At 41.2% G+C, this 12070-nt stretch overlaps 1 protein-coding gene across 1 annotated transcript in view; it reads right to left on the reverse strand.

The window, feature by feature from the left end:
• Positions 1-11602, reverse strand: part of LOC109920260 (protein disulfide-isomerase A6-like) — a 68863-nt gene extending 57261 nt beyond the window's left edge. Inside the window, exons 1-6 of the mRNA XM_048597112.1 lie at positions 11546-11602; positions 8549-8691; positions 8394-8451; positions 8162-8288; positions 7933-8039; positions 715-839 (exon numbers count right to left, since the gene is read on the reverse strand). Of these exons, the coding sequence (XP_048453069.1) occupies positions 715-839; positions 7933-8039; positions 8162-8288; positions 8394-8451; positions 8549-8691; positions 11546-11602 (617 nt within the window). The remainder of the gene's footprint in view (positions 1-714; positions 840-7932; positions 8040-8161; positions 8289-8393; positions 8452-8548; positions 8692-11545) is intronic.
• Positions 11603-12070: the final 468 nt, after the last annotated feature.

The following is a 12070-nucleotide window of genomic DNA, read 5'->3' on the forward strand; positions in this document are numbered from 1 at the left end:
AATTTTTTGAAGAAGGGTCCAGACCCGAAACGTCAGCTTTCCTGCTCCTCTGATGCTGCTTGGCCTGCTGTGTTCATCCAGCTCTACACCTTGTTATCTCAGATTCTCCAGCATCGGCAGTTCCCACTATCCCAAAATATGTGGATGAATGACATTTCCAATGCCCTATAGTAGGATGAAGGGGAAGTTTTGAACATCTCTGATTTACCTTGAACCACGACTCTTTAAATACCTGCTCTGACACCAGGACACCTGCAGAAGAGCAGGCTGTGCTTATCTGTGTAATGGAGCCATCTAGGCCAGGAGTGCTGGGTGTACCCTTAAAAAAGGTACTGCTGACAATCAGAAAGCCTGAGAATGGAGTCAGGAATCCCAGATTTGAGTCCTGGTCACAGTTTTTAAAAGGCTTTTGGGTCATTGAAACTCAGCAAAGATCTGACTCTAAATATCAAATGTTCAAAATGTTTCTTTGAATAACTGCTTCACAATTAGTTCACTATTCTGTGATCCAACAGTTCAAGAATGAGCATTTGATTCAGTAATTATTATGTGACATTAATCAACTGCACAAAATGGAAAACAGCAATGTAAATCTATACATGTAATGAGATAACCTAAAAAGTAATGTGATCCTTTGAACTTCTAGGGTGTTCATTTTAAAGGGGTTTCAGAAATTATGTAAAAAAAAAACCTGAAGGCTATTGTGCTACCCACCTTAAACAATGTTCACACCAAGGTGCATAGAACTCTACGATCCACAATTCATCACCTCCCGCCAATTGATTATCAAAGTTGCTATCGTTCAAGTCAAACGCATGTTGATTGTTTATTCGTCTACACTGTATCAAAGAATAGACAAATCTTGCTGATCTATTGAGAAGAGCTAACAATAAACTGGCGCTGATATTCTAGTTTTAACTTCTAAAATCTGATTAAAATATCAGGGGCTATTTGTGTATTTAGCACGTGCACAGTCACAGAGCGAAGCATTAGCCTTGTCGGTTATAAGCTGGAATTCTTTAAGTACACCTTCAAGTTTAGTTAGCAGACAATCCTCAATAGTAAGAGTCATTGTTTGGTCTTTACCACAACTATTTTGAGAGGATTTTTAAAATTCATTGAGAGGGTGTGGGCTTTGCTGGCTGGGCTAGCATTTATTTCCTATTCCTAATACCCTTGAGAAGGGGGTGCTAAGCTGCATTCTTACATCAAATGGACTGCGAAGTGTACCCACAATGCTGTTAGGGTGGGAATTCTAGAATCTTAAACCAATGACACTAAGGAGCAGCAATATAGTTCCAAGTAAAGATGGTGAGTGACTTGGAAGGGAACTTGCAGGTAGCGGTATTCCCACGTATCTACTATCCTTGTCCTGCCAAGTGGTAGTGACTGTGAGTTTGGAAGGTGCTGTCTAAGAAGCCATGGTGAATTTCTGCAGTGCCTCTTGTATATGGTATACACTGCACTACTGTACTTTGGTAGTGGAGGGAGCAAATGCTTGTAGATGAGATGCCAATCAAATGGGCTTCGTCTTGAATGGTATCGAACCAAAATCAGTATCTGTATACCACAGCAAATATAATCTGTGCAGTTTAATCTCAGGAACGAGGCTGGGGTAGTTTACTTAGTGTACAGGTTGAACAGGGTTAACAGTGGGGTAGCTCATCCATTGTTTTCTGCCAGGCGCTAGTCTTGTCTTCCATATGAACCCTGAACTGTCTATGCCAGAGTAGCCAGTTCAATAGTCAGCAAACCAGGAAAGGAGGACTCTTGAAGAGCTGATGAATCAGTCAAGTACCAAACAGGGCTATATGTTACAGGAAGATCAAGTTAAGTTGCCTGTTTTTAAAATTCCTTTGAGGACCATTGTTAAAATGTTAATATGAGTACTTGATCGCAAGAGTTTTTCCTTGCTGAAAACGCACTTGGTCCATTTTTAAGATGTTCTCCAAGTATGGCTTGATCCACTATAGGAATGGACAGTCTACTATCTTGAAGCATATAGACGGCAGGAATATTGGTTGATAGTTTGGCAATTTTGACTTTTTGGTTGGTTTGGAAGGTTAATAAATTTAGTTGTGCTCGAATTTTGGTCGTGTTCCCTTGTATATGTCCTAGGGATAATCGGTTGCAAGGAATGTGTGCTTTTGGTTTGGAAATATAACAATACTCAAATTAGAAAAGCTGCTTTACCCCTTCATTGGGATGATGGTGTCATTGGTTCAGCCAGCATTTATTTACCAACATTTATTGGCCTGGAAAAGGTGGTAATGAGCTGCCTTTTAGAAGTGCTGTTCTCCGAGAGGGATAGGGACACACTTAATGCTGCTAGGAAAAGGGGTTCTAGGATTTTGACCTGGTGACATTGAAGGAACAGCAATATAATTCAAAGTGAAGATGATGTGTGAATTGGAGGGAACTTGCAGGTAATAAACGTTCCCATGCATCTGCTACCCTTGTCCTTCTAGGTGGCAGAGGTTTGGAAGGGGCTGTTCAAGGAGCTTTGGGGAGTTACTGCAGCACAGTCCACACTACTGCCAATCTGCGCTGTTGCTGGAGGAAGCGAATGTTGACAGTGGTGAATGGGGCGCCAGTAAAACAGACCGTTTTGTCCTGGATATGTTTGACTTGCAACAATCACAAACCATTGTCCTTTGTGTTACGTATAACTTTAACCAGCCCTCCCGATTCCCACGACTACACTTTTGCTAGGGTTCTTTAATAATATATTCGGTCAAATGTGGCCTTGATGTCAAGAACACTTACTCCTGCCTTTTGTCCATCTTTCTCCAGTGACTCTGATCTCCATAATTATGAAGTGCTTCAAGAGGTTTGTCACGGCTCACATCAATTCTAGCCTAACAAACTGCCTTGATTCTTTGCAATTCACCTACTGGCACAATAGGCCCACAGCAGACACCATCTCCCTGGCTCTACATTCATCCCTAGAACATCTGGATAACAAAAATACCTATTTAAGACTCCTACTTATTTACTACAGTTCCGCCTTCAACACCAAAATTCCAAACAAGCTCATCTCTAAACTCCAAGACCTAGATCTCAGCTCCTCCCTTTGTAATTGGGTCCTCGATTTTCTGACCCATAGGCTGCAATCAGTAAGAATAGACGACAACACCTTCTCCACCATAATCCTCAACACAGGAGCCCTGCAAGGTTGCGTACTCGGCCCCCTACTATACTCCTTATACGACCACAACTGTGTGGCCAAATTCCACCCCAACTCCATTTACCAGTTTGCTGATGATACCACCATTGTCGGTTGGATCTCAAACAATGACGAGACAGAATATAGGAAAGAGATTTAGTGCTTAGCAACATGGTGTAAAGCCAACAATCTCTCCATCAATGTCAGCAAAACAAGGGAGCTGGTCATTGACTTTAGAAAGTGGAGTGGAGGGCACTCTCCCATCTGCATCAATGGTGCAGAGGTGGAGATGGTTGAGAACGTCAAGTTCCTGAGAGTGATGATCACCAACAATCTGTCCTAGTCCAGCCACACTCGACGCAATGGTCAAGAAAGCACAACAATATCTGCACTTCCTCAGGAGGCTAAGGGAATTTGGCATGTCCACAAGGACTCTTACCAATTTTTATAGATGCATCATAGAAGTATTGTGTGGCAACTGCTCTTCCCAAGACCGCATGAAATCACAGAAAGTTGTGAACACAGTCCAGTCCAACACACAAATCAGCCTTCCATCCATTGACTCTATCTATACTTCTCGCTGCCTCGGGCAAGCAACCAACATAATCAAAAGTCCCTTCCCACCCCAGTTACACCCTATTCAGTCGGGCAGAAGACATAAAATTTTGAATACACATACAAATAGATTCAGGAACAGCTTCTTCCCCGCTGTTATCAGAGTTTTGAATGGGCCTCTTAAATGATTGATTGATTTATTGTCACATGTACCAAAGTTCTGTGAAAAGCTTTGCTAATGTGCAGTACAGGAAGGTCATGGTAAGCAAGGATGTACAGATCAAAAAGACTTAGACAGAGACATACAGGTTACACTGCACAGGGCGTGTGCTAGGTGAGATCAACGTTAGCAAGATCAGCATTATTTGAGGGTAGAAAGTCCATTCATCAGTCTAATAATGACTGGGAAGAACCTGTTCCTGTATTTGTTGGTGCGTGTGTTCAGGCTTCTGTATCATCTGCCTGACGGAAGAGGTTGTAGGAGATGATTACCAGGGTGCGACGGGTCTTTGATGACGTTGGCAGCCTTTCTGTGGCAGCAAGCCATGTACATGGAGTCCATGGATGGAAGGTTGGCTTCTGTGATGGTTTGGGCTGCGCACGTCACCTTCTGTAGTACCTTATGGTCCTGGGCAGAGCAACTGCCATACCAGGCCGTTATGCACCTGGATAGTATGCTTTCAATTGTACTTCTATAGAAGTTGGTGAGGTTGGTGAGGGTCCTTATGGGCATGCCAAATTTCCTCAGCCACCTGAGGAAGAAGAGGCGTTGTTGTGCCTGCGGTTAATTCTGATCTTTCTACCTGCACCTTCTCTGTGGCTGTAACACTGTATTCTGAACTCTCTTCTGCTACCCTGATGTATTTTGCAGGTACGATCTGCCTGTATAGCACACAAAACACCACATTTCACTGGACCTTAGTATATGTTACAACAATAAATCAATCAATCTTTTAATCTATGCTGTAATGTCATAAGGAGAGGTCCTGGCAGAACCCAAACTGAGTGTCATTGAGCAGGTTATTCCTTTGCAAATGTTGCTTGACAACCCCTTCCAAGACTTTGCTGATGATTGATAGAAGACTGATAAGGTGATGACTGTTGGGTTGGATTTATCTTGTTTTGTTATGTATAGGACATATTGGGCAATTTTCAGGTAGTCATGTAGATGCTATTATTGTGGTTATACTGGAACAGCTTGGTAAGGGTATAGCTAGTTCTGGAGCACAAGTGTTCAGTACTATTATTGGAATGTTGTCAGGGCCCATAGCCTTTGCAGTATCGAGTTTCTTCAGCACTTCTGACCCAAGACGGATGCAAATATCTGGCTTTTGTACTTATGTTCTTGGCTCCCCCATCATTGAAGGATGGATATATTTCTGGAGCTGCTTCTCCTTGTTGTTTAACTGTCTGTCACCATTCATGAATAAATGCAGCAGGACTACAGGGCATAGTTCTAATCCAATGGTGGTTGGATTGATTAGCCCTGACTACTGCATGCTGCTACTCCTGTTTAGGAAGCAAGTAGTCCTGTGTTGTAGCTTGAGGTTAATGCCTCATTCTTAGATATACCTGGTACTGCTCCTACTAATCCCTCCTGCACTCTTCATTGAACCAGTGTTGATCTTCTGAGTCGATGGTGAAGATATAGTGCAGATATGCTGGGCAATGAGTTCACAGATTGTGATTAAATTTAATTTCGCTGCTCCTGATGACCCACCACAATTCATGGATGACCAGTTTTGAATTGTTAGAACTGACTGAAACCTGTTCAATTTACTATGTTGCTACTGCCACACAATACAGAGGGTATCTTCAGTGTGAATACAGAGCTTCATCTCCACAAGGATTAAGAGGTGATCAATCCTTTTGATACTGTCAAGGATAGATGCACCTGCAATGGCAAGATTAGTATGGGTGATGTCAAATAGATTTTATCCAGGTTGTTTGGGGCGGGTGGGGGGTGGGTGTAGTTTGAGTGGTATTGGGTTAACAAGCTCCAGGGTAGTGGTACATGCTAATCCAGAAGAGGTTTTCTTGCCCATGTCTGACTTCATGTATTAGGCTTCATGGAGTCCTCAACGTTCACTCTGGACCCCTAGTGCAATTACATCTTGACTATATACCATTGTCTTGCAAACTCTTCCAGGTTCTGCTGCTGAGACAGGACATGCCTATGGATAGTGGTGTGGTGCTTGGACACTGTCTGTAAGATATGAATTTGTGAGAATGATGATGTTGCTTCACTATGGCTGTTGCTCGATTAGTCTATGGACAGCTCTCTCAATTTGGGAACCCGACCCAGATGTTATTCTGGGTGACTTTGTGGAATTGACAAGGTTGCATTAAGATTGCTGTGGGTCTGGAGTCACATGTAGAACAAACCAGGTAGTGTCTGAAGAACATTAGACTTTAGGTCTCATCAACAAAATGACTTTAGAAACAATCAGTAAAGGACTATTTGACTTAGCAAATCTGATGAGGTACAGTGTTGTCTATTAACTTCACTGGCTTATTTTCCCTAGGCTATCTGATATATAGATTGTCATGGAGTATACAGCAAAGTAACTGGCTAAAAGACCCAAATGTTTGTGCTCCATCCACATCCATCTTTATTTCACTCCAAGCCTCAATATGCATTCTTGACTGAGAGCTTTGGTGTCCACCAAAGTGCTGAAATACTTTGTGCTCCTGTCTGATTGACAGCTTTGGCTATCTGACACCTGTTGACAATTTCACAATATTTATTTACATATGGTTAAGTGGGATCAGGTACCGTGCAGCCTCACTTACTAAAACCTTAAAGGGGTCTGCATAATTGACAGTTACTGAACTGTAGTGAATTGAGTTCTTTTAACATAACAGATCGGCTGGGACCTTTTTCTACTGGAGTGAAGGAGGTTGAGAGGCGACCTTATAAAAATTTATGAAATAATGAGGGGTATAGATAGAGTTGATGGTAGTTGTCTTTTCCCTAGGGTGGGGGATTTCAAGACCGGGGGGGGGGGGGGGGCACTTTTTAAGGTCAGAGGAGAGAAATTTTAAAAAAAAACATGAGGGGCAAAATTTTTACACCGAGTGTGGTTCCTGTGTGGAATGAACTTCCTGAGAAAGTACTGGATATAGGTACTATTACAACCTTTAAAAGACAATTGGATAAGTACACGAATAGGAAAGGTTGGAAGGGATATGGGCCAGAAGCAGGCAGGTGGGACTAGTTTCATTTGGGATTATGTTCGGCATAGACTGATTGGACCGAAGACTTTGTTTCAGTGCTGTATGACTCTAAGTGGAAAGTCACTTCTTAGATACATTTGTAAACATATACAACCGTTACTCTATATATTGCTTCTATACAGTGTATAGTGGGTGAATGAACATGGAAGTGTCATAGCTCATCATAGTACGCAGTGGAGTGGGAGGAGGAACATAGCCTGACATGGGGGCATGATGGGATATGGGATTGTTTGCAAGTGCTACCTTGACATAGGGGCACATGGAAGACCTTTTGAAGTTACCTTACAAAAGGTTTCCTCATGCAGACCATAGCTCACAACATTTCTGAAATGCCATGAAAGAAAATCTTTTCAACATCTGAGCCAACTCAAAGATCTTGTGAAAGAGTAAAACATGCCTATTGCCACAATAGAGCCGGCCAGGTCAGGAGTGCTGGATGTGGGCTCTCTACCTGAACCAGCCTATACCTTTAAAAGGCACTACCGAAAATCAGAAAGCCCAGGAATAGAGTTGGAAATCCAAAAATGGATATTGAATGCCATTTTAAAAGGGCTCCTGATCAACTTGACTCAGCAAAAGTCCATACCTAGAACTCTGCATTGCATTCTAAGTGTGGCCTAGCCAAGGTTCTTTTACATTCAATTTAACTTACATGGCTGAAAATTCCCCCAGAAATTAAACCACGTGCTTTGATTTTTTATGGCCCATCAATTCTGTTACTTTTACTGCTCGGTTCCTTCGCTCCTCTCCTGACTTAGACACTTACTCTCCAAAAAATATATGACATCCCTATTATTCCTACCTATCTTTTCACACTTACATTTTCTTCATCAAAAATTATTCAACACTGTAGTGTTCAATAGTACATTTAGCATCAGTATAGAAGATATTTTAAAAATTTCTCTTAAGAAAATTAGAGATAAAGATAAAATTTTCGAATGATAATGCATAAATTTCAAAATAGTATTTTTCACCTGTCCTCCAGATCCACATAGATTGTCTTGTTTATTTAGTCTCTCCTTTACTATGAACCGTATTGAATTAAGGACTCCATTGGTAATGGCTGTACTTGACCTTCCTCCTGAGTAATCAAATTCCATGTTAGGCATTTTAAACTGAGCTACATTAAAACAAGTCTGCAAAATGTTTCTGATAATAAGTGTGTCAAAATAGCAACCATTATTAATAAAGAGTATTGTATACCATAATATTTTTCTGGCTTGTTCTTATTGGGCCCAAAGAACTTGATAGTGGGAAATTCTTCTATTTCATATTGATGGCCTATTGATGCATATTTAGTCACATCTATTGCACCAACTTTAACAATACCCTGTTCATGAAAAGAATTTTTTTCAAAATTTCAGTCTACACCATAAATTAAGTAAAAAGGAAGAAAAGTAACTAATCATACACTTAAGTGACCTAGTTATCCTACCTTCAAAGCAGTAGCTACATTATTCCATTCTGAAACAAACTGCTCACAATGTTCGCACCTGCAATACAAGGAGTTAGCAGCTACTGAACAGTACATATAAACATTTACAAAAACAGTTACGAAGTTCAAGGCCAACTAAGAAACAACTTACTTACCAATGAACATAGAATTTTACTAGCCAAAGTCTGTCACTCTGAATAACTTGAGAATTGAAATTTATTGAAGTTAATTTTATCACATTACTTGATGAGTAGAATGCATTTGCAGTCAAAAGGCATGTGCAGGCTATAATACCTGAAATGATAAAACATCAAGAATTGTAATCTTCAGAATCTGTTCTTACTTTCATCTTTGTAGTTATCTTGAAGTTGAAAACTACAGTTCAATTCAAGACAAGATACTCACAAAGAAATGCAATAGAAAATTTAGAAGAAACTTATCCATGTAAAGTGTGATAAGAATTTGGAACTTGCTACTCTGAGGAGCACTTGAAGTGAATAATGTAGATGCAGTTCAGGGGAAATTAAATGATTTCATAAGGGAGATGGTTATAATGATAGTTGGTCATCACATGAATCTATGAAGAAGCATGGTTGGAGCATAAACACCAACATAATCTGGATAGGCTGAATGGCCTGGTTCTGTGCCGTACATCCCATATATGTAGCAGACTGACTGGAAAGAGAAATGGCTATTCATAGGAAGTGACTATTACCCATGGAAAAGTTGCGTATTTTTCTATTCTTTCTCCCTAATTATTTTTAGACCTTCATCCCATTTAAGACCTTATTATTAATAATTGTTATGTATGGCAGAATCTAAAGTGTTACCGGATTTGAAACATCACCTCTGCTTTCTTCCCATAGATGCTGCAAGACCTGATGAATTTTGCCAACAATTTCTGTTTCTGTTTCAGAGTATAAAGTGTGCTGATTCTTTAAAAAAGGTGATAATGATGTGATTATATCATACTTTCAATTTCCACCACTGCCACCTATTTACACACAGCCCCTACTATTCCTGTAAAGTAGTAAGTGTCTAAATTTGCTAGGCTCTGATCAGGAAAGAAGGGATCAGTGTGAATGAGCCAAACAGTAACAGTAATAGACCTGAGGCTCTGTAGAATTCTTGGCCTGGATTTTGCATTACTACACATTCTAAAATATGGCAATATACTGGTGGTGGAAGAAAAAAAATGGGAATGGTAGCTTACCATTAGATGCCCTCTGTAAAACTGGCATAGGTAGTTTTCCTTCCTAATGATTCTCCCAGTCAGGGGTCTCAGAGGTGTTCTTGATTAATCCCCATGAACATGCATGAAAGCAGGGCTAGGAAAATCCATTGCAGTACTTGGCCTCAGCTAAGACTAGTTAATGAGTGGCAATAATGCCAGCAGTTGTAGCAGTAAGCTCACCAAAAGCTCTGGTTTAAGGAACAGGGCCTCCTTGTCACCATCTCCCTTCCTCTACCCCTTTACATGAAGTATTTTATTATAATTCACTCAGACATTTTTTTTCCAAGAATCTTCAGGTACTTCTGGTACATTGCTGCAAGTATACGACAGACACCCAGACATTAGTAGTAAACAGACGAATAAATATGTAGGCAAATTGCTAACATGTTCAGAAAGGGTCTGGACAGAATGAATAGGAAGTTGTTCCCATTGGGTAAAGATAAGAGAACCAGAGTGCACTAATTCAAGGTGAATGACAAATGAAGCCACAAAGACATAGGGAAAAACTTTTACACAGTGTGTGATTAGGATCTGGAGTGCACTGTGTCAGAGTGCAGTGGAGGTGGATTCAATTGTGGCTTCCAAAAGTGGATTGCACAATTATATGAGAACAAACAAGAGATTTACAGGGCTACAGAGAAAACACGGGTGAATGGGACTGAGCGATTTACTCTTGCGGAGAGTTGGCATGGACACAAGACCGAATAATCTCATTCTGTGTAACCATTCCATGTTGTTAGGGTTTAGCAAGAGGATGATTTGACAATGATTTGGCATTGACCCATTTTGGAGGCCATGATTAAACTTCATTTAAGACTAGTAAGACCTGATATTTTCCAGTATTGTGGCAGTAGTATATGGATAATTTACAGATTTGTTATGCTGTTTATGATTTTGGTCAAAGTTTTGATAGTAAATGGCTACACTTCCTGATCTGAACCTATGGCCTCCCCTCTAAGTGTCCCTTGAAGCCTTCTACACCTTGATCAAAATTTTTTCTGAAGAAGGGTCCAGAACCAAAACGTCAGCTTTCCTGCTCCTCTAATGCTGCCTGGCCTGCTGTGTTCATCCAGCTCCACACCTTGTTATCTCAGACTCCAGCATCGGCAGTTCCTACTACCTCTCTTGATCAAAATGTTGCTGTCTCAGTACAGATCCCAAATTCTCCCATCTCCTCCATTTCGAATGTCAACCATTTCCATCAGTGCAGGAGAAGTCTTAGGAGCCTGTGTGCAGTGTGAGAAATGTTGTCCGAGCCATCAACCCAAGTGCTGAACTTGCATTTCAGATTTTCATATGGTGCAACAGAGTCAGAAGGCTGTTTAAATCACACTGTCATAAATGGCATGGGAAGCTGTTCTAAAGGTTGGAGCATTTCTGGAAGGTGTGCAATTAAGCAGACCTTTGCATGAAAGTGAGTTGAAAGATTCTAGGAAAGTGCTCAAATTGCACACAGGAGGATGGAAGAGGCAGGGCTGACACCTGTGGCAATTTGGGCTAGTAAACTGTATAGGGCTAAACTAATAGAGCATAAGGCCATTCAGGCACAATTGTGCAAACTATCTCTAGGAATGAAGTTGCCATTGAAAATGGGTATAGTTTCATTGCACCTATATGCCATTGGAATAGCACAGTAGTAGTAGCTCAGCATGAGGAAGGGGTCCTGGACAACAAGACGACAGAAGTCAGAAACCAAGGAGGAAGACATATGATTACTCATAGCACAGAATCTACCTCAACATGCTTACCTACCTTGAAATATCTGAGCACCAGAGCAGGAGCAGATTGTGACTACCTGAGGAGATGGAGCACTAGGCCCTCTGTAATGATGATTTCTTAACACAAATTAGTCATTAATGGGTTTTGCCAGTGACACAGAAGGTGATAGTGACACGCAATTCCATAGCTATGGGCTCACCTCAGGGTTCTTCTGGTCTATGGTATCTCTCACTTGGTGGACCACTGCTGCATCCATGTTGTCACAATTTCCCTCTTCCTAATTGTGGCTGACTTTACAAGCTTCCCAACGGAGGTGGCTTCCCAAGTGCAGCATGTAATGGGCTTTTCCACAAAAGCCAGAATTTCCAAGGTGATGTTGAACTGCATCCATGTTGCTCTTAAGACAAGACAGGCCTGACAGATTCATGAACAGGAAGGCCTATCATTCGTCATTGTGCAGTTGGTGTGTGATCACAGAAAGAACTTGACATCCATATGTTTTCCACATTGTTGCCACAACACTCTCCTATTAAGAAAGTCAAGCCTGCCACAGCTCTTCCACCCCAACCTCCCAGTATATGGATTCCAGACGTCAAGGCTACTCATTAAGTTGGTGGTTCCTTACACCCCTGCAAGATTTACAAACAGAACCCCAAAGCCGCTACCACGAGGGCAACCTAGATCAGGGCCATGTCCATAAGAACCCTCAGCAACTTTTACAGAT

Source organism: Rhincodon typus, chromosome 5, assembly GCF_021869965.1.
Source record: "Rhincodon typus isolate 14 chromosome 5, sRhiTyp1.1, whole genome shotgun sequence".
Classification (NCBI taxonomy): Eukaryota; Metazoa; Chordata; class Chondrichthyes; order Orectolobiformes; family Rhincodontidae; genus Rhincodon; species Rhincodon typus.